The 23070-nt window shown below is 41.7% G+C and overlaps 1 protein-coding gene across 1 annotated transcript; it reads left to right on the top strand.

Moving 5' to 3' along the window:
• The first annotated feature begins 701 nt into the window (after positions 1-701).
• On the top strand, positions 702-23023 carry ubr1 (ubiquitin protein ligase E3 component n-recognin 1). The gene is made up of 47 exons (XM_080042311.1): positions 702-959; positions 2082-2341; positions 3438-3516; positions 4686-4796; positions 11131-11258; positions 11351-11489; positions 11610-11672; positions 11770-11893; positions 12002-12109; positions 12213-12301; positions 12390-12488; positions 12635-12792; positions 12878-12977; positions 13114-13242; positions 13374-13554; positions 13651-13697; positions 13837-13947; positions 14043-14108; positions 14213-14314; positions 14404-14467; positions 14551-14675; positions 14764-14816; positions 14912-15014; positions 15111-15159; positions 15248-15402; positions 15488-15587; positions 15681-15784; positions 15916-15996; positions 16280-16461; positions 16585-16793; positions 16888-16987; positions 17133-17285; positions 17391-17491; positions 17962-18061; positions 18157-18305; positions 18395-18450; positions 18550-18646; positions 18796-18863; positions 19019-19166; positions 19267-19354; positions 19878-20014; positions 20107-20215; positions 20310-20357; positions 20479-20556; positions 20671-20841; positions 21055-21156; positions 21675-23023. Exons 1-47 carry the CDS (start codon positions 915-917, stop codon positions 21814-21816), a joined length of 5211 nt encoding a protein of 1736 aa, XP_079898437.1. The 5' UTR covers positions 702-914; the 3' UTR covers positions 21817-23023.
• The last annotated feature ends 47 nt before the right edge of the window (positions 23024-23070 follow it).

Genomic DNA, 23070 nt, shown 5'->3' on the forward strand with positions numbered 1-23070 from the left:
CAAAATGCAATTGGATGTATTAGGGCATCCTGGTATTTTTGGCATAGCCTATACTGCATTTGACATGCATGTATTAAGAAATCCAAAATATGTTTCTGGCATACTAAATAGTATTGTAGTAGCCTATGGGTATTGGAAAACAGGGACACTTTATTTCAGTGACAGCATATAAACCAAGATTCAAGATCTGTATTGTCATGGCACTGGCTGGGTGGGACTCATAGAATCATGTTGTCCAAAAGTTAGTTTGTAAAATTTTTGTTAATAGTATAACATAAAAAAATACATAGACTAAAATGTAACCTTACACTTCTCAAATCATGTATACAGAAGACACACACACACACACACACACACACACACACACACACACACACACACACACACACACACACACACACACACACACACACACACACACACACACACACACACACACACACACACACACACACACACACACAAAAAAAACGTTTTCATCCATGCACAAAATTACAGTCAAAAAAGAGGTTCTAACTTATTTGAATCAGAATATTTTTGTTTAGGTTGCATGTGCATTGTTGTTTAGATGTATTCTATTTGTGCTTTAGCTATACTGGTCTGTCTTTGGTCATGCAAAAAAAAGAAAAAAAAACATTCTTGAAATGAATACATGTTGCCACCAGGTGGCGCGTCTTGCAGACATTTTTGTTTACAGTATGCCTATTTTGACCAGAGGCACACTACTGATAGGAAAAAGCGTTATTTTTTTCAAATAACAGCCCCATTTTTTTTATCAGTCTAAAGTTCGAGTGCTTAACTACATCTGGACATTTCTGACTGTTCTTATTATGGTCTTTTAGCGTCGCAAAAGGGTTTCGATTACAAGGGAAACAGTCTCCTAGTGACAACTCCTCCTTTACGGCAAATGGAATATGGCGGAGGGCGAGAAATCCCTAGACGGACTGGAGCTTAGCCAGGTATGATTTTCAATCATCTGTTATTTCTGACAGTGGACAGTGAGACTCAAGGACAAAACAGTGAAGTGTTACGTGTTGGTTCTGTTGTGTAATATAGTTCAACCGTACAGTTAAAGAGGCATCTTCTTACCAGGCTAGCATTCGTGGTTAGCTCCTGTGCTAGCTGCCTAAATTGTTAAAATGTGACCTGCAGAAGCTACAACATTTACTGCTCGCCAACTCTGACTGTATGCGGGTTGTTTGGGAGCCAGGGCTTGTTAGAGGTATACGTTCATGGTACGTTATATGTCAATGTTTTCTGTTCCGTGTTAATCTCCATCCTGCGGTATTTTGGTGGTCGCTTTTGTCCAAAGCGCCATAACATGAGTTGCCATGAGTTTATATACATTTTGAGCACCATCGCCGTCTTGTTTTCGCTCCCTCAAACTCCTGGAATAATTTTGCCAGTATTAAACCGGTGCCCAGGATGTTGTTCGCTCAGTAACACACTTATTGTTGTACTTTAGCTCTGACATATACTCTAAAATATAATCTATAGCTTGTTGCAATATTGATATTTCTTAATTCATAGACCTCTGGTTGGTCCATTAGTAAAAATCACCCAGTGTACATATTGCTTTTCATCTGGCCGGCTGCCAGGAGCCTACAGGAAGTGACAAATTTTCAGAAATGTAACAGAAATCAGAGGGAAGCATTGTGGCAAATTCCTTTGGAATACCAAAAGTTACTAGGAACTGATTGTTAAGTCTTCTTGTTCCTTAAATAGGCTGTTTCACTTTGATGCCAGGCTAATTTGATGCACTTATATGGAAGAAAAAACAACATGTTGGATCTGTTCTATGTTCTATGCACGAGCAGTCAACACACTATAACATGTGTATGCCTGCCTTGCATTACAAAAGTTTGCATCTTCTTCATACTATTGATCAAATATCCTAAAACCAAGATTTTAAGTTTAAATTGATCTAACTAACATGACCTTTTGCTAATGGTAAATAAGGTCAATATTTATCTATGCGGTAGTGGCGTATACACTGGGTTATTATTATGTGTCATTAGCCAGAGACTGATGTGAGTCATTTGCGAGAACAGATTGTGGTCATCATCTCTGTTGTCCTGCAGGAATGGCTGGAGGCCGCAGACAGCCGGGCGGAGCTGCTGCGCTACCTGAAGGAGCAGGTGCCTCAGATATTCTGCCTGAAGAATGAATCCAGCCCTCAGGAGGAAGAGGAGCTCATGCAGAGCCGACTGCTGCAGCCACTGGAGTGTTTCCTGTTTGGAGAGGATCCCCAGGAGGGCCTGGAGAAGCTCAAGCAGGGCAGCACCTCCTCCCAGCTCTGTGGACGTGTCTTCAAAGAGGGGGAGACTGTGTACTCATGCAGGTCTTTTGAATTGATTTATTATTCTTTTTTGGGCATTTTTGCTTGATTGGACAGTTTTGGAGAGACAGAGATGCAATGGTACAAAGAGGGGAATGACATGCAGGGAACGGCTTGAACCCGGGCCTGCTGCGACGAGGACTGAGCCTCATTTGGGGGGAGGGCGCTCTAACCACTCCTCCAAGAGCGCCCCCCGAAGGTCTAAATAGACTCTTAACTAATAAGTTATAATGGGATAATAATAATATTAGCACTTATAATAAAATACTTAATATTTATTGGCTGTTATTAGTAACTGTCATTTGGGCTAAGAATCAAATAGTAGTGCAGGGTACTCGGGGCCCCTGTGGTATCTGGGGTTACTTGATGTGGTATAAAAAGACAAAAATACGTACATGGATGCTATTTAGAACAGTTAAATACTTCTTAAAGTTTAGTTTGAATAGGTTTTAATTCTACAGTGATCCTACTTAAACCCCACAGTATTTAGTCTAAGTGTTTAAAATGAATAGTTCATGAGTCGACTCTCTTGGGTTTCAGTATGGGGCAGTCCGTGGGTGGTCACTGAATGGCTTGAAAATGTCACTCTAGACATTTGCATCACTTTTTGCGGTAGTTTGTCCCACTTTCCTTCCAAGAGTCATCATATAGGTTTTATGACAACATGAGGCGTGTTTAAGAAATGGCTGATCTATCCTTGCATACTTTGCAATAATAAAAGATGGTTTTGTATCCCAGTAGGTATTATCTATAAGGCCCCGTCACTGTATTCAGTCAGATGGCTACTTAGATAGTTATTATTATTATTATTATTATTATTATTATTATTATTATTATTATTATTATTATTATTTAGTATTAAAGTAATTTTAAAACAACAATTTAATTACCTGTGTATCTTCTGTTTTTGTTTAAGAAATACATGTAATATATGACAACACAAAATACATGCAGCTAAAGTTCTTGTGCTCATCAAGTTTGCAGTTTGGTTTGTACAGTAAGTCAGAGTGGCACATCTTCAGCCTGAGATGATTGACTTTAGACGACTTGATTTGCTTGAGGAACATTTAATGACGATTTCTCTTCATCTTCATTGCAGGGATTGTGCAATAGATCCCACTTGTGTCCTGTGCATGGACTGCTTTCAGGATAGCGTGCACAAGGGCCATCGTTACAAGGTTGGTGTCACTGTAAATGTTTGGATTGTCAATGGGATCCTAATCAACCTGTTTTGTTTGAGTAGAATACTGGATAAATGGGAATATTAAAACTTTTTTATTCTGAGATGTGATATCTCCATATTGGCCTGCACATACTACAGCCTTCTTATCGTTCTCTTTTCAATCATTAATCCCTGTGATTCACTCATGTGCACAGTGTGCTGTAATCTGAATTTGATATGCTCTTAAAATGTTAGAAATAAAAAAAAATGTTAAATGATAATTAGGGCTGTCAAATTAACGCGTTAATTTCGATTAATTAATCACAGAAAAATGAACGCGATTAAAAAAAATGAACACAGATTAATCGCACTTCTATAGTGCCCTTTGACCTGGTGCTAAAGAGCTGAGACGATAGCGGAGCTGCACCTGTATCTTGCGGAGACGGCCCGCACGGGATTAAAGAGTAAAGAAAGAAGCATAGAGAGGGCTCTATGGATGTGTTATGGGCTGCTCCGGGCACATAAGCATGAAGTTAGGAATACGTCTTATGTTATTCTCCGCAGTGTCTGTGCATTATTGATTTAGTGGGTGCCTAATTAACAATGTAGGCTAGGTTCAAAACAGTATCTCTCAATCTTCCTCCGTGTCTCACTTTTGTTTGCTAGCTGCGATCGACACCCTCACTCTTCCTACCATATGCCTGTCTTTTTTCCTCCTTTGTGTTTGTGTGTGTCTGTGTGTGTCAATATTTTTGGCTATGAGTAGGATGGTGAATGAATCGGCACAGGCTATGCGCACCGCACCTGTGGCAGTGCAGCGTTGTCTGTTGTGGGAGATAGACAGTTGTCATTTAGCTTGCTTGTTTTTTTTTGAGAGGAGACAGAAGTTACGAGAGACGGGGGTAGGGGGGAAGAGAGAGAGCGAGAGAGAGAGAGGAACGGTAGCCTACAGTTGTTTATAAACAGGCATAAAAGTGTCATATAAGTATGTGATTAATTTAGATTAATTAATCACAGAGCCTGTAATTAATTAGATAAAATTTTTTAATCACTTGACAGCCCTAATAATAATGTGTTCCCACAGTTGTATAACTTAATTCCTGTTGTGTTTATCCATGGAATGATTATCCTCCCTCGCCCCTGCCTGTAGTGACATACAGTATGTGCACTTTCCCCCCCCCCCAGATGCACGCATCATCAGGCGGGGGCTTCTGTGATTGTGGGGATGTGGAAGCCTGGAAGATCGGCCCCTATTGCTCCAAACACGACCCAGGGGCAGCCACTGCCATGGAAACGGTGAGTTACGTAACAGAGCGGAAAAAAGGGGACGTGGGAGGGGCGTGCATGTCCAATTCTATGTCAGTGAACCCCAGAATGCTTATTTTCCCATCTGAGCTCTGGAGGCTGCACTCTTGGCGGCTGCTTTGGCTCCGGAAATGACAGAGAAAAGTGCAATGTTGACCTGCACCGACTGAGAAATGTTATAATTAGGTAGGAGGGTGAAAGAGTGGGTGAAAGATAGGGGTGGGAAAAATAATCGATTCTCCGATGCATCGTGATTCTCTCTCGAACGATTCCGAATCGATTCTGAAAAGTTAATAAACGATATATATATATATATATAAAATTTCAATGATCAAGGTTTTTGATTATTGTGTCTGAACAATTATAGACAAGTTTGAAAACATTTGACACATGTTTTAGTGCTTTGGTATGCTACACTTTGAGTCTATACAGTTAGCACGATGTCAGCCCTAAACTGCTGCATCATGCCTATTATCCAAAATTCTGGGGTTGGGGTGATTTATGCCAAAGGGCCTAGGTGAGTTATAAGTAAGTAAGTAAGTAAAATGTATTTATAAAAGCACATTTATGACAGTTTGCACTGTCCAAAGTGCTGTACATAGTGCATTCAGTAGGTAAACAATGAAGGTAAAATAACAATAACCAAAATAAAAGACATAAAGCCCATACATCCACATAAACACAGATAGTAGTGCAGAGGTAAGATAGTTAATGAGGGGGAAACGCCAGGGTGTACATATGGGTTTTGAGCCTTGATTTAAAGGCAGAAATGTAGGGGGAATCACATTTGTCAGGTGGCAGTTGGTTCCACAAGCACGGAGCAACTAGTGCAAAGTACAATTCTGAGAGTTGTGCCAGTGACATGGCTGTATACGCTGGTCACCAAAAGAAAGTGATTGTCTACAGTAGCTCAGAAGAGAGTGACATCTCAATTCCACTTAACGACACCACTGATGAGAGTTCAGATGGCCAGAAAGATGATGATGGTGACTTTGTCATTTGCAGGTAAAACCATTAGATCTGCTAGGCCTTGTTTAAGAAAATTGTCCTTCAATCTTTGTCAACTATTTACTTTATTTACTTTAAATAAACCTTAAATAAGTAATTGTCTTATGGATTGGTCTTGCATTACAGTTTATGAGATATATAGCAATGGCACAATTTACCCCATGGTATTCTCTCCAACTGCACAACTTACACCACACCGGGGGCAAGTTGTGCAACAAGACAACTTTTTTTCCGAAAGCTATATTTCTTCAACAGTTTATTCCAGATCCAAAGTTTTTATTGCCAGGGATGCACAACACCCTGAAATACAGTATCTCACAAAAGTGAGTACACCCCTCACATTTCTTCACATTTTTCTTTATATCTTTCCATGGGACAACACTGAAGAAATGACACTTTGATACAATGTAAAGTAGTCAGTGTACAGCTTGTATAACAGTGTAAATTTACTGTCCCCTCAAAATAACTCGACACACAGCCATTAATGTCTAAACTGCTGGCAACAAAAGTGAGTACACCCCTTAGAAAAAATTTACAAATCGGGCCCAAAGTGTAAATATTTTGTGTGGCCACCATTATTTTCCAGCACTGCCTTAACCCTCTTGGGCATGTAGTTCACTAGAGCTTCACAGGTTGCAACTGGAACCCTCTTCCACCCATTTATGACAGCATCACAGAGCTGGTGGATATTAAAGACCTTGCGCTCCTCCACCTTCTGTTTGAGGATGCCCCAAAGATGCTCAATAGGGTTTAGGTCTGGAGACATGCTTGGCCAGGCCATAACCTTTACCCTCACCTTTTTTAGCAAGCCACTGGTCGTCTTGGAGGTGTGTTTGGGGTCGTTATCATGTTGCAATACCACCCTGCGGCCCAGTTTACGAAGGTTGAGTGCACGTGGTCAGCGTCGTACACAGAAGTTGGCTTTGGAAAATAGACGTATGAGTGCTGCCAGCATTGCTGAAGGGCTTGAAGGGGTGGGGGGTCAACCTGTCAGTGCTCAGACCATACGCCGCACTCTGCATCATACTGGTCTGCATGGCTGTCATCCCAGAAGGAAGCCTATTCTAAAGATGATGCACAAGAAACCCCACAAAAAGTTTGCTGAAGACAAACAGACTACGGACATGGATTACTGCAACCATGTCCTGTGGTCTGATGAGACCAAAATACATTTATTTGGGTCAGATGGTGTTAAGAGTGTGGAGCGGCTACCAGGTGAGGAGTACAAAGACAAGTGTGTCTTGCCTAGAGTCAAGCATGGTGGTTGGAGTGTCATGGTCTGGGGCTGCATGAGTGCTGCCAGCACTGGGGATCTACAGTTCATTGAATTCTAACATGTACTGTGACATACTGAAGCAGAGCATGATCCCCTCCCTTCATAAACTGGGCCGCAGGGCAGTACTGCAACATGATAACGACCCCAAACACACCTCCGAACGACCACTGGCTTGCTAAAGAAGGTGAGGGTAAAGGTTATGGACTGGCCAAGCATGTCTCCAGTCTTAAACCCTATTGAGCATCTTTGGGGCATCCTCAAACGGGAGATGGAGGAGCGCAAGGACTCTAATATCCACCAGCTCCTTGATGTCGTCATGAATGGGTAGAAGAGGGTTCCAGTTGCAACCTGTGAAGCTCTAGTGAACTACATGCCCAAGAGGGTTAAGGCAGTGATAGAAAATAATGATGGCAAAACAAAATATTGACACTTTGGGCCCAATTTGGAAATTTTTTCTTAGGGGTGTACTCACTTTTGTTGCCAACAGTTTAGACATTAATGGCTGTGTGTCGAGTTATTTTGAGGGGACAGTAAATTTACACTGTTATACAAGCTGTACACTGACTGCTTTACATTGTATCAAAGTGTCATTTATTCAGTGTTGTCGCATGGAAAGATATAATGAAATATTTGAAGAAATGTTAGGGGTGTACTCACTTTTGTGAGATACTGTATATGTACATATTTGAGTTGGAGACTTTACTGTCAAGGCCTCACTTTAAAGTCACTTTAAGTAAAAAGTTGCACAACTTAGGCCACTCTCCCCTATATATATATATATATATATATATATATATATATATATATATATATATATATATTTTTACTAGTATTCAATACTAGTATTTCCTGCGCCACTGCGCATGCACACCACACAAGTGCAAGTTGTTAAGAGTGGCGACAAAAGGGCAGAGAGCAGCAAACCCATATGACCTGCACTGGCTTTGTGTCTGTTTACGTTTTTGTACGAGAGCTGAATTCCAAGCCATACTTTTTGTATGTGTTGAAATTACATAGAAAATAATAGAATAGAAATCCTATAGAAACATGATTTACAAGAGTAGAAAGAAAATTAAAGTGAATCGGTTTAGTTTTTACTAGTGGTGGGCCGATAACGGCGTTAACGTGCTGCGTTAACGCCAGACTCTTATCGGCGATAAAAAAAATATCGCCGTTAATCTCTTGTTCCTCTTATTTTAGCGCGGATATATACCTGGCCGAATTGCACTGTAGTGCACGAGTCAGAACGAGTCCGACTTCGCACCTGTGTAGCCTACCACATCAAACGTAACGTGCTGACATGGATGCAGCTAGGAAGCCGCCGGGTTTGCTTCAGGGAAAATGTATTTTTAAGAAGCTTCCCAATGGAAACCTCGACAAGACCAAGGTTGTTTGCACCTTGTGCAATGCGGAATTGGTTTACTGTAGGAGTTCTAACAGTTTGTGCTCTCGGAAGCGGCCGGGGAATGCGTGTGTGCAATGGGAGAGCTTTGTGTGGAGAGAAAAAAAAGAGGCAAGGGAAATCGCCAAAGCCAATGCATAGCCTCGACTCATTAAAGGTTGAAAATCACTGAATTACACAACATGTAGGCTAGCCTATGGCTTAAGGCTATGGAAATCATTATGGAAACAATATTTTTTTTTATCAGTGATAGCTCAGCTGATCTCGTTGCTATAGAGACCACGTCCGTCCGCTTTGTTTGACAACTGACAGAGCTGCCAAGTCTCACCCTTTTGGCCGTGAGACACACTCATATCAACCAGCTCACACTCTCACACGCTAGCCTACAACTCAAATTTCTCACGCGGAGAAATTAATCCCCAAAATAACGATTGTTTTGCGGGACTTTTATTTTGACAGTTTTATATTGAAAAGCTAACGGACATGAGTTCCGTGACATCCTCTTTCTGCACGCAAGTTAACTTGATGCATTAGGTGTGCACCTGCACAGGAGATGAGCCCCTGGGCTGATGCGCCACCTGGCTTGAGAAACACGTTCTCAAAGACTTACTTTGAGTCATTATTTAGGGAGCACACACACATTATGAATGAATTCAAATGAGCCATTTTAATCTAGATTAATCTAGATTAATTCCAAAATTAATCTAGATTAATCTAGATTAAAAAAAAAAATCTATGCCCACCTCTAGTTTTTACATACCTCCATATTGTGTTGAAATTAGAGGTGGGCATAGATTATTTTTTTTCTCTATAGCAACGAGATCAGCTGAGCTATCACTGATAAAAAAAAATATTGTTTCCATAATGATTTCCATAGCCTTAAGCCATAGGCTAGCCTACATGTTGTGTAATTCAGTGATTTTCAACCTTTAATGAGTCGAGGCTATGCATTGGCTTTGGCGATTTCCCTTGCCTCTTTTTTTTCTCTCCACACAAAGCTCTCCCATTGCACACACGCATTCCCCGGCCGCTTCCGAGAGCACAGACTGTTAGAACTCCTACAGTAAACCAATTCCGCATTGCACAAGGTGCAAACAACCTTGGTCTTGTCGAGGTTTCCATTGGGAAGCTTCTTAAAAATACATTTTCCCTGAAGCAAACCCGGCGGCTTCCTAGCTGCATCCATGTCAGCACGTTACGTTTGATGTGGTAGGCTACACAGGTGCGAAGTCGGACTCGTTCTGACTCGTGCACTACAGTGCAATTCGGCCAGGTATATATCCGCGCTAAAATAAGAGGAACAAGAGATTAACGGCGATATTTTTTTTATCGCCGATAAGAGTCTGGCGTTAACGCAGCACGTTAACGCCGTTATCGGCCCACCACTAGTTGAAATGCAATATTAGAGAAGGCAATTCATCTGTTGATCGTATTTAATGATCATCACAAAAGTAGGAAGTGATTAGCAAACTCTGAGTAACAAACTCAGATGTATATATATAATAATATATTTTTGAAAATCACACAAGGGTATGTACGTTAAAAAAATGCATCGGGATGCATTGAGAATCGATTTTGAATCGAATCGTTGACCTCTGAATCGGAATCTAATCGAATCGTTAGATGCCAAGAGATTCCCACCCCTAGTGAAAGATCTGTTGGCAAGACTGCTTGAGAGCATCCTTTGCGAAAAATTAAATTAAACAAAATTAAAGGGATGTAATCCGTTTAAGGCTTCTCCTAACACACTGGTTCTGGGACACGTTTTGATGATTGGTTGCTACTGTTGCAGTTGTTTGTCAGACCTTTCTTTGCTGATTGCAGTGTTTGGGCTTTGCTCTGATAAGATCAGACCTGCAGCTTGCCAGCCCCTGTGCCTGTTCCCATAAACAGCAGGTGTTTCTACCTGTATTAGCAGAGACATCACTGGCCCCAAGTCTTGAAAGCTGCTTTGTGATTTCCCACACCAGATCTGAACCGGTGCAAGTCAAACAGTGATGACCAGGAAAACATGGGCCACACTGAACATTGAAAAAAAATTTTTAGATAGAGTCTATGAGAAAAATCCATCATGCCTTGCCGATTCCAGTGCGTGTTCTCGCACATTAGTGTGGCGCAGAGAGACTGGTGTAAATACACAGACTCGCCGTAGGATTTGTCTGGTTTGTGTGTTAAATGTCGTGTGTTTGTATGAAATACTCAGCTGCAATGTGGAATGTTTGCCATCAGGGAATTTGATATTAAATTAACCAGGTCAGCTCCCAGTTTAGCTTTTATTAGGCAAAAATATTTAGACCAATTCCATGACATGCTGCTCGTGCCAAAGGAAATGGGAAATCAGCAAAAGTTTTGATCACACACTTTGACTTTATACAGTACATGTAAGGTACAGGTAAGGTAAATATTTATGTTGAAGGTTTGGAAAATGATGACATCCAACTTTTTTTTTTAAATTAAGCAACACATTTATTTAACCACTCCATGTTCAAATTGGATGCCACTAACAAATTACATTTTGTTATTACAAAATGTGTGAGAAATGTTTCTGATGTGCTACTGCTCTGTGGCCTGTTTCTGCGAGTGCGAGTGCTGCTTTGCAAAGATATGTGAGTGCTGCGTGATTCTCTCATTTGATGCAGGACGAGTGCACGTTGGAGCCGGAGTTGTACGAGCGCGCCGAAAAGCTCTTCCGGGTGCTGCTGCAGTACGTCGCAGAGTTCTTGGTGTGGGAGGAGAACTTGGAGCTATCGGCCGAACTCCAGCCCCAGTAAGGCCTGTTCTGACTTCATAAATCCATAATGCAAAGCAGAAAAGCACTCACAACTTCACTTTGACAGTGCATTTCTTCCATCCACGCAGGACAAAAGACAATGCATTCTACTGTGTACTGTACAACGACGAACACCACTCGTACGACCATGTGATCTACACCCTGCAGCGCTCTGTTAACTGTGATCAGGCCGAAGCACAGACTCACACAGCACTTATTGACAAAGAGGTATTTTTTTTTTGGTGTTCTTTGCTCATGACTTTCATGTCAAAGAGAAGCTGAATTTTAATCAGAGTCCAAACTTGCAATCATCATACCATTAAGTGAATATTGTTAACTTTTGCACAGGGTCGGCGGGCAGTTAAGAGAGGAACCCTTCGTTCCTGCCAGCAAGCAAAAGATCTCATCAGGGTAAACTCCAGACACTGACTCTGCACCAGTTTAGATATATTGATGTAGAAATGTAAAATGATGATGAGCTCTAACTTTTTTCACTAACGTGTTGCAGTCCAACTCCGAGCACATTTCCCTGCAGCCGCTGCGTGTGGAGATCCTTCACGCAGCGGTCATGGCTCATCAGACGTTTGCTGTGCGCCTCGGCATCTGGTTCCAGAAAATCATCGGTTTCTCAGGTGCTGCCATCATTGCAACCTCAAAACTTTATATATTGATTGTGAACCTTTTTTTTTGCTCTGTTGCACACATCACGTGACTGGTTCCCTATGTCTTGTCTTGTGCAGTGGGCTTCAGGCAGGCCTTCTGTCAGGTAGCACTGGAGCCCAACACGGACGGAGACCAGCCTTGTCTCATCAGCAGACTCATGCTGCACGATGCCAAGATGTACAAAGGTGAGTAGACCTGCACTTTTTGTACACGCAGAGTATGAGCTTGATCCCAACTCAATCCCACGTGACGCTAACATGAAGTTCTCTTTCCTGTTTCTCTTTTAAGGAGCACGCAAAATAGTACATGAGCTGATTTTCTGTAGCATGCTAATGGAGACGGAGTTCAAGAGGCTTTTTGCCAATGAGTTTACAAAGGTAAATAAAGGGGAATTTTTTTACTTTTATTTTTTTCAATTCCATCCCCTCGCTTTTATTAATGCATACTCCATTTTTGTCTTTTCAGCATTATTTGCTGCTGCAAAAGGACTTCATACATGATGACCACGAGAGGAGTATATCCATCACTGCTCTGTCTGTTCAGATTTTCACCGTGCCCACATTGGTAAGTGTTGTTAGGACACCTACAGTATGTAGATATTATGTTATACTCTGTTAAGTATAATTCACTTTATGTGGGCTTATTCTTTTTTAGAAGAACATATATGTATATCAATGTTTTTGTCCTTTAAATTCCTGTTCCCCCTGTAGGCCAGACAACTGATCGAGGAGGGCAATGTCATTATAGTGATAGTAAACACAGTCATGGAGTTGCTGCGCGAACATCTGGATGACAACAATCGCTTCTTCTTCCTCGGCTACAACTCCGACAAGTTTTCACGCATCCAGGTCATCTTCCACGACCTCAGGTAAATAAGCAGGCAACAATTTAAATCTTCCATTACCTTTTTGTTTGAGGTCTTTATCTAAGATTTGACTGCTCTTCTCTCTTAGGTACATTCTGATCAGTAAACCCTCTGTATGGACTGAAGAGCTGCGGACACAGTTCATAGAGGGGCTCAAAGTATTTCTTGGGCTTCTCAAGAGCATGCAGGTAATAATCATTTAATATCTCAACGCTGGTTCATTCTTGCGTAGTGTGCTATTGCAGGATGATTACATCAGGTTTATGGTATCTTGGCAAACCAGATATTCGATTAATCTCGGCCTTCTTTCACTTTCTTTATTAGGGTATGGAGGAGGTGAAGCGCCAGTTTGGTCGACACATTGCAGTAGAGCCAGAATGGGAAGCTGGATTTTCTCTACAGATCCAGCTCCGCCACATTCTTGCTATGTTCCAGGACTGGTGTTCCTCTGATGTGAGTAATGTCCTGCAATTGGTCCATCAAACAACATAGATATACTCCCTACTGTCCATTAGCTTTTAAATGTAATAAAAGAGAGGGGTGACAGACCGTGGTCAGTAATTGCTTGTTTTTCCCCCCTGCAGGATGAGATCTTGCTGCTTGCATTTAACGAGTGCCAAAAAGTCCTGATGCAGTGCAATAACCAGCCCTTCCATAGGGAGGCCACTGACTACTACATGTGCAAGCATATCCTCAACGTTCGCCCGTACAAAGTGTCACAAGAGCCTGTCAGCATACACCTGCCCATATCCAGGCTGCTGGCTGGTAGGATAACTACTGAAGTCTCTATGTGATTTATTGGTATTTTACTGTTGAGTGTGTGAACTCACTCCCCTGTCCTTTACACTTTACACTCTTCAGGCCTGTATGTGCTTCTGTGCCGAGCGGGAGCAATAGAACATATGGATGTAAGTTACATTAAATAAAATAAAATAAATAGTGATTTGAATGTCTAGTAAGCTTCTTGTTGTAATGAGTCAGCATGCAAATATTCAGGATGTGGCATGTTTATGTGTTAATTTTTGTTTTTATGGCGTCTTTTCACAGGAGAGCTTCGACTACACCCAGTTGGCAGAGCATCCTCTGCGCTGTGTGGTGCTGGCTGCACAGGTCTCAGCCGAAATGTGGCGGAGAAATGGGCTGTCATTGGTCAGCCAGGTGGGTATATTGCACTATTTATACGTTCTTTGTTCTGTTATTATTTCTTCAATTCATAATTGAAAAATTAATAAAATGTTGTTTCACATGATCAGGTTTACTACTATCAAGATGTCAAATGCAGGGACGAGATGTACGATAAGGACATTCTCATGCTTCAGGTCAGTGGCAGCCGAACATATTCTTCTCATATGCTATTTATCCTGTGTATATATTTACACAATGCGGTGATGATATATGACCCTCCCCACAATCTCGTTTACAGATAGCTGCTTCCAAAATGGACCCCAACCACTTCCTCATGCTGGTCTTGCTGAGATTTGAACTCTTTGATTATTTTAATGGGAGCTGTTCGAGCAAAGACCAGGTAAAGCAAACACCTCAATAACAATCACTCGTTTTTTGACACACCAACAAAATGCCCTACTTATTGATGACATGCAACTTGAATTTCAGGATGAGCTGATACAGTGGAATCGTTTGACAGAAGAGATGCTGTTCCTCCTCATTGTCATTGTCGGTACGGTCTATTAATCAAACCTGTGAAGTTAGTGGGATGGATAGGAACCATTCAATAGTGTCTGACCAGTGTTTTGTTTCCAGGTGAGCGCTACGGCCCCGGTATCAGTCAGGTGACCAAAGAGGATGTGACCATGAGGGAGGTGATCCACCTCCTGTGCATTGAGCCCATGGCTCATAGTAGCCTTGTTAAGGGTCTGCCAGAAAACGTAAGCTGCATATTTATTAGTTTATTTTTTCTTAATTCCCTTAAGGAAAGAAACGCTTAACAATGAAATCAAAATGTTTTCTTCATAGGAGAGCCATGAAACAGGCCTGGAGACCGTAATTACCAAAGTTGCCACATTCAAGTATGTAAAGAAGACTTGAAAGAGTTTATGAGTTTTGTGTTGACAGTCATTTCCAGAGTGGGTTTTAATATGATGATTCTGCCTCTTGTTTTTAGAAAACCAGGAGTTTCCGGGCATGGATTGTACGAAGTAAAAAAAGAGCGTCTGGCAGAGTTCAACCCTTTCTTCTACCATTATTCAAGATCCCAGCATAGCAAGGTAACAAGGCAATGTCTCAACGCCAGTTTCAAGCTTAAATCGACACAACTTCAGTTTGAATTCTGGTCATTTCATTGGTTTCTTTGCTTGTTGCAGGCGGAAGAGTCTCAGAAGAAGAGGAGGACTCACGAGAGCAATGATAAAGGTGTGACTTTACTCTGCAGCACTATAGTCGCTTATGAATCAGCTATGATGACACTCTCTCTGTTCGTGTGTGTTTGTTTTGTTTTCAGCTCTGCGTCCTCCGCTGCCCCCGGCCTTCTGCGCTCCTTTCTCCAGCATAGTGCGTCTGCTCAGCTGTGACATCATCATCCATGTCCTGAGACGCGTCCTGCAAAGAGCTGCAGAGGACCGCTCCACTCACTGGACAGAAGCCATGATCCAGAGGGTACACATTACACATTACATTATATATCTTTCCCCGGTTTATTACTCAAACCACTTCAGTAACAAAATGCTTTTTACCCACACAGGCCCTGCACTTGATAGGTCAGGCATTGCTTGAAGAGAAAACACAGCTTGAAGCTAGCACTGATGAAGAAGTGACCTTTGATTTCAGCCTTAAGGCCCGCAGTGAGTGACACACAGTTGTTTTGTGTCATGTTTTCCTGAAATGGTTCGATTTAGTTGAGTTTTGTGACATAAACGTCTCTTCTGTTCTTCTAGGAATCGGTTCAGAACATGGAAAGTCGGTGTTCCTCTTGCTCTCCAAGGTTAAGGCTGTTCCTTCCCTTGAAGCTCAAAAAGACATGGTCAAATGGGTTCTACAGGTAGGATATTCAATTCAGTTAGCTAGTTTCTATCCTGCATTTTTTTTTTTCAGTTACATCACATCACTGTTTCTTTTCAGTTTCTACAGACCAATGCATTCATTCCTGATATTTTAATGTTTTTCTGCTAGATGTTTGAGATTGTCAAGTGCCTTAGAGAGAAATCCAGTCCTTCAACTTCAATGAGTATGGAGACAAGCAGACCCGAAGAGGTAAAAGAACAATGATCGATGAAATGTTAACATTTTCATTTACCAATACAATACAGTGTTTTGAGTGAGTTTACAAATGGACTGCACAATGGTAGTGAGTGTGAGCAACTGGGAGTCATCAAAAAATGTAAAATAACATTATGAAAGTAGCGAAATACCAAATTTGTTATTTCAAAAGAGGATATGACCCTCTTCTGGTCATAAAACATTTCAAAGCCCTACTTGCCCTGTGTATCTTCTCAATAATGCTAAGCGTTAACGTCTGACTTGTCCATTATCGCAGAGTGTCCAGGACAAAGAGAAAGCGGAGCGCAAAAGAAAAGCAGATGCAGCCAAACTCCACCGGCAGAAGATCATGGCCCAGATGTCAGCTATGCAGAAAAACTTCATCGAGTCAAACAAGATGCTGTATGACAACATGCCGGAGAGTGGGACACAGGGAGAGCGTGTTACAACCACTGAGAGGTAACAAGTCCGACCATTCACAAAAACAAACATGGGTGTGTTTAGCTGGCTTGGGACCAATATCTAAACCAAATTCATTTTGACTAATTCTAGTTTGGACTATATTTATATTTATCCCCCTAGCTGTGCCATGGAGGAGAGGGAGCTGTGGGTAGCCGTTGGGCCAAACAGAGGGTCCACTCCCCCAGAGAGGGAGCTGCTCACCTGCATTCTGTGCCAGGAGGAACAGGAGGTGGTGGCCCAGGCTCAAGCCATGGTACTGACCGCCTGTGTCCAGAGGTCCACGGTGCTGACACAGTGCAGGGGAAAGATACCCACCAACAGAGCTGATGGTCAGTCTTCCATTCACTAATCATCTCATTTAATTGTCAACCAGTGTCAATTTGACTAATATACCGTATGTTCATTGTATTTAATTCCTTAAAGGGACAGGAACATCATATCCCCTCTTCATGCCTCCTGAACTGGCAGTTGGGACCCACACTGGCAGCTGCGGGCATGTCATGCATGCTACATGTTGGCAGAAGTGAGTTATATTATCACGAAAAAACAAGTGACAAAGTATTCTTTTTTCTTTTGGTGCTTCTTTGGTTTATGTCTGTGTGGTCCTCTAGAAGGTACAATTGTCAGCTCATTTGTCGTTTGGGTGTCATTCTCTCTGTACATTTCAGATATTTTGAGGCCGTTCAGAATACGACCAGGAACCGGCTCCACGCTGAGCTGATCATCGACCTGGAGAACGGCGAGTACCTGTGTCCCCTGTGCAAGTCTCTGTGCAATACCGTTGTCCCTCTCATCCCGTTAGAACCACTAACGTTCAACTAGTAAGTCCTGCCTACCTTCTCAAAGCCAATCAGGATGCCAATGGATTCTCAAATTGTCCAAATGGATAGAAGTCACTTGACTATTTGTCTCCTGCGTGTGTGCAGTGAAAATGCAGAGATAATTGGACAACATCTGACCATGCCTCGCTGGATCCAGATCCTATCTGCCAGGATTAAAGGACTCAAGTCAATCACTCAGGAAAATGGTAAGAAGACATACTCCCCATGCATTGGAGGTTTTTTGGTTTAGCCAGTCATCTCTTTGCTTTTAAGTGTCACTTGTGTAATAGTGATGCACCAATGGAAAACATGCGCAAACTGTCCAAAACATTTTTTTTTACAAAAGAAACATCATGTTGCCTGGCAGAGACTCACATGTGACACTGATTATGAGTAGCTTCTTAATAAAAGCCCACATTTTGGCTTTATTTAAATGGACTGTAAAGTAGCTGCAGATTTGTTTTTTTTAATTTTGCAAGGTACCTTATTCTGTCTGTGCATGCAATTGTTTTCTGATATTGGATTAACTCAAAAGTGTATATATATATATATATTGTTTTACGTCCAACAGTCATTATGAGTGCCATCAAATGTCATAATGCCCAGTTCTCTGAAATGTGCGATGAATGTGACGCAAGATTATTGACGATTTTCTGTCTACTACTTCTCCCTGTAGATTGCAACACAGAAGGCAGTAGTGTTGACGGGAACCCGGGGCTGTGTGGAGAGGGCCAGCCGGACTTTAGATCCATCCTCAGTTATGGAGTACAAGAGCCGTGAGTGAAACTGTCAGCTCTTTCAGTGTGACCTAAGTATCCGTCTCCTATTGTGCAGCGGCTTAAATTCAATGCTGCTGTGTCTCTTTCTTTAGGAGGAAGTTCTCCGACAGCATAGTGGAGATGCTGGTTGTGTGCGCCACCACAGTGCACAGGGTGGGGCTGCAGACCGCACCCAACGAGCTGTGCCCACGAGTGCCCCTGATGGCTTGGAACACATGTGCCTTCACTATTCAGGCCATAGGTAGGTACAGTGAGACTTAGCATATTGTTTTCCTGGTGCCTTTTTTAAGTTTCTTGTTTTACACAATTCTCAAAATATCTTCTTCATAGAAAACATACTGCAAGAAGAGCACAAGCCACTCTTTGGGTCATTACAAAACAGACAGGTTCGTACTCTCAAATTGACTAGCAAACAGCCGTCACATAGTGCATGTAATGTACAATGGTTTGAATTTTGTGAAAAACTTCTATGTTCTCTGTTTTAGCTTGCAGGTCTGAAGGCAATTGTTCAGTTTTCAGCCGCTCAGAGACTTAAGAGTTCCCAGGCTGTCATTCAAAGGCACTTCACTGACATGTTGGGGGGTAGGTGGTCATATAAGAATACATCTTATTTATCTATCTGATTGAATAATTAAGTGTTCCTTTACATGGAAAACACAAGTTGTCCCCTTATGTATAAATTATGCTTCATACTCTGAGTAAATGTTGCTTTCCTGTACATCTCTCCCCAGTCTTGCTACCGGTCATAAGCAGAAACAACACCCCTTCTCTTCTGGAGGTGGACTTCTTCCATCTCCTGGTAAGTTTCCTCCTAGGGAACAGCTCGGTTGATAATGACAAACTCTTTTAGTCCACGTCTCTCAACAAGTTTTGTTGAATTTTACTTACATTTTTGAACATGCTGGAATTGACATTGTTTTTTGACAGAGTATGTGTTTTTATGTGCTCTGTCAGGTGGGCTTGGTGCTGGCCATACCCTCACTGTATCAGGAGGAGGCTGTAGAGCTCCATCCGTCTGCTGTCAGCTCTGCCTACAACCACCTGCACATCCTGCATCTGGTCACCATGGCCCACATGCTGCAGATCCTCCTGTCTTCTACAGGTACCAACAGCAAAATCCCTCAACCATACACTCTAAAATACTACCTCAAAATGCAGTGCAATAACAAAGACAGTCATATAATGGTGTTGATTCTTCCTAGATTTCCCTGCAGTAGCGGTTGGAGAGGAGACAGAGGAGGCGAGAGCCGCAGCAGAGCTGTACACTACAGTGTCACAGTACACTGGAAGGTACACATGGTTCAAATAAGCTTATTATTAATGAGGCAAACTACACACGTAGAATTTATTTATTTTTAATTTGACATATATGAATGCAAATTTTATTTTTGTGTCATGCTACACAGTTATTACAAGACACTAATGTAATACAGCACAAAGAGTGTAGAACATTCACATTAACAATACACATTCTAATACATCCGGCACAGGATAAACTGAAACTACTGAAACGCCTTTTCAATAAAGTCAGCAATATATTCTATTTTCAAATATCCAAGCTAACATGTCTGTGTCACGCATAAAGTGTGGGGAAAGTATTAATGTATCAGGGAGAGCAAGACAGCTGTTTTTTTTATATGGCTTGCTTCATAATCAAACTTGCCATCTATTGTCCTTGCTGACTTGCAATGGAAAGAAGCCCTCACAATGGAGGAAAACATTGCCCCTTGTTTCCTGTAATCAAGGGCCTCTTCAACACTGCAGAGATGTTGATGGTAGTGTTTGACAGATTGTTGTGTGATTTGCTCGTCAGGCTGATTCCAGGTGTGTCCGGCAGCTCTGTGGCAGACAGGGTGAAGAGAGGAATGGGACCGTTCCTGCGCTCTGCTGCTCTCTTTTTCAATTGCCTTACAGGAGTCCATCCTCCAGAGGAGCTCTCTGGCACTGCTGGTAGGTCCAGACAAAAATACCATATCCTTACAAAAAAGAACTGCACATCATGATGATTAATGAATTCAAGCTGACCTATTGAGTCTTTGCAGTTAACTCTGAAGACCAGATGGAGGCACTATGCAGTTACTTGGCACTACCCTCCAATCTGTTTCAGCTCTTCCAGGAGCACAGAGACCCTGTTACTCCACTGCTGCAGAGGTAAGTGATACACACTGACGCAAGGTACTGTATGTGATCAGTGTACTTTTTGTAACGGTTTTGTGACTTTATATTTGAATTTTTGATTCCTTAGGTGGTGTGGGAACCCAGCTATAACCAAAGCCCTGAAAAGCAAACTCAGGTAGGCTTCAGAATCCCTACTACTTCAGTCCCACTTTCATTTAATAACAAAAAAACCTCATAATAATTGATTACTCTTTATATTATACCCAACTCTTTATATACTCTAAAACTTTCTCCAGATACCCCAGGAGAAGGAATCGCTTGATTGAACTTCCAGAAGATTACAGTATTCTCCTCAACCAGGCCAGCCATTTTCAGTGAGTTGAGGGGTCCCTTTGAAGTCCTTGTCAATCACACAACCTTTCAGTGTAAAAATCTGCCGAGAGCGAATAAACTCACTTGTCTCTCCTCTGAACGTTTTACTCTCTCAGGTGTCCCAAGTCTACAGACGATGAGAGGAAGCATCCCACCCTGTGCCTGTTCTGCGGGGCCATGCTGTGCTCTCAGAGCTCCTGCTGTCTCAGCCAGCTGGACGGGGAAGACGTGGGAGCCTGCACCGCCCACGCTGCTACCTGTGGGGCCGGAGTGGGAATGTTCCTTAGGTGGGCTTTTATTTTTATTGATTTGAATATGTACAAAGTAATACAAACTAAAACCTGTACGCAATTTTTAAACAACACCATCAAACAAACAAGATCGTTAGCAACATGTATGCAACAAAGAATCATATATAAGCTCATGTTCAAACTTTTGTATTCAAGTGAATTATGGAATACAATGTGCTTTATTAATGAGCTTTGCTTTCATGTTGACAGGATAAGAGAGTGTGAGATTGTACTGATGGCCAGCAAGACCAGAGGCAGCACGTACCCTGCTCCCTACCTGGATGATTACGGGGAGACCGATCCTCACCTTGGGTAAGAATCGTAGCAGGTTGTCAGGGTTCTGAGTTGTTGTTACTTCTGCTTAGAATTGCTTATTAAGACATGCCCAAATTGCCTCTTACAGGCAAAAAAGTTACAGCAATTTAAACATAAAAAATTGGATTGGTCGCCATTTCCAAAGCTGTATATAAATGTTTTTTTTTTGTTGATTATTTGCAGTCAAATTCTGGTCCAGAAGAACACAACATAAGTCATGCTGTACTATTTACAATAGAGTTTAATGGCATCCAACAAAGCTTTTACTGGAATAATAAACACTAATCATGTGAAAGATAACTGCTTGTAAATTTGCAACGTTTATGTTCCATGTTCATTTGACTGACTCTGCGGCAAAGGGTAATTGTTTCGGTACATGGTGACTGCAGCCACTCTGAGCAGCATACAGCCATGGACCCGAAGCATATCATTTAGTTATACCAACACACATTGTGCATTTTTCTTGGACGGAAACCTTGAGCAAATCAGGGCCTTCTGTCTTTTTATTTTTCTAGGAGGGGCAATCCACTGCACCTGTGCCCGGAGCGCTACAGGAAGCTGAACCAGCTGTGGCAGCATCATTGCATCCTGGAGGAAATCGCCCGCAGCCTGGAGGTGGTCAACGTTATGTTTGCCTTTGAGTGGCAGATGTTGTGATGATTGCTTCAACTGTGTTGGCCTAGAAGTAAAGAGCACAGCCACAGAGCACAATCTCCTCCAGGTGCTTCTAAGGCACACACACACACTCACACCTACATTAATACAAACAAACAACCACACACACAAACACACATAGACACAAACAGCCCTCCTAAAATCAAAGGAGGCTTGAGCAGCCAATTCCATCCCCGATATAACCCCCCCTCCCCCAGCTGGAGTCTAGAGAAGTGGGACAGTCACCAGAGAAAGGGGAGTAGGATGAAGAATAATGGAGGGTGATGGAAAATGAGTTAACCCAAGTCGCCTTGTTTTAATTTGATTGTCTGCTGTAAGAGAATGAGTTTCCCTTGGGAGTTATGCTGTTTGCAAAGAGGCTCATTCCAATAAAGACAAGCATCCGATACACACTTAAGGTTTTTTCCGTATTTCAGTTTATGTATTTGATTTCTCTCCTCGGTAATGCTGTGAATTATTTTTTCTGCATTCTCGTTTTGTGTTAGAAAATCCGATTTGTCATAAGTTATAACTGTCGAAGTATACTGCTTTGTAGGTTACGTTCAGTTGAAAATGTTTCGGCGTGGTCGGAGATCAAGAACATGACCACGTCCGACTGTTACCTTTCCTCATATAGTCGCAAATGTAATGGATAAAAAATTTAAAGAATATATATAATTTTGTTGTTTTGTTTTAAAACAAATCCAGTATTCTCAGTATACAGTAATCTGCTTCCACAATTTCCTGATATAGATGCATCTCATGATAAGCAGACATTTTGTCACCAGATTAAAGTTTTCTGAACATTTCAGCCATTTTTTTTTTTAGGTGTTGACATTTTTGGTTAAATGTTCTCTCTCATCTTAATAATCCATAGGTGTTACATCAATAGGTGATAAAGAATCATGATATGCGCTTTATATCATGACAACCCCTATTAGGCCAGACTTATCATGATGATCAGATATGCACTGTACGTTTGTAATGATTAAAGCTTATTGAAGGGACCATTGCATTGACAGATTATTAATCGCATGCCACCGTATGGTACTGATTCTCTTCACGCAAATTGATTTTCAGCAAAAGAAGGAAAAAAAATAAAAATTAAATTCTATATTCTATTTAAGAAGCAGTGAGTGATATCATTGCAGTTACTCCATTCATTATCGTTCAGCCTTTTTTAGGAGAGAATGTGTGAATATACCATTTCCACCTGTGTTGTTTGACAGTATACTACATGACTTCCAGGCTGTGCAA

The sequence above is a fragment of the Ammodytes marinus genome (assembly GCF_949987685.1).
Source record: "Ammodytes marinus genome assembly, chromosome: 15".
Taxonomy (NCBI): Eukaryota; Metazoa; Chordata; class Actinopteri; order Uranoscopiformes; family Ammodytidae; genus Ammodytes; species Ammodytes marinus.

What these genes read in the sequence shown, in the direction of transcription:
- ubr1 (XM_080042311.1), top strand. Translation starts at nt 915, where the DNA reads ATGGCGGAGGGCGAGAAATCCCTAGACGGACTGGAGCTTAGCCAG. An exon ending in GAGCAATAGAACATATGGAT is followed by an intron (nt 13,698 to 13,836) that starts GTAAGTTACATT and finishes GTCTTTTCACAG; the next exon opens with GAGAGCTTCGACTACACCCA. An exon ending in TGGTCAAATGGGTTCTACAG is followed by an intron (nt 15,785 to 15,915) that starts GTAGGATATTCA and finishes TTTTTCTGCTAG; the next exon opens with ATGTTTGAGATTGTCAAGTG.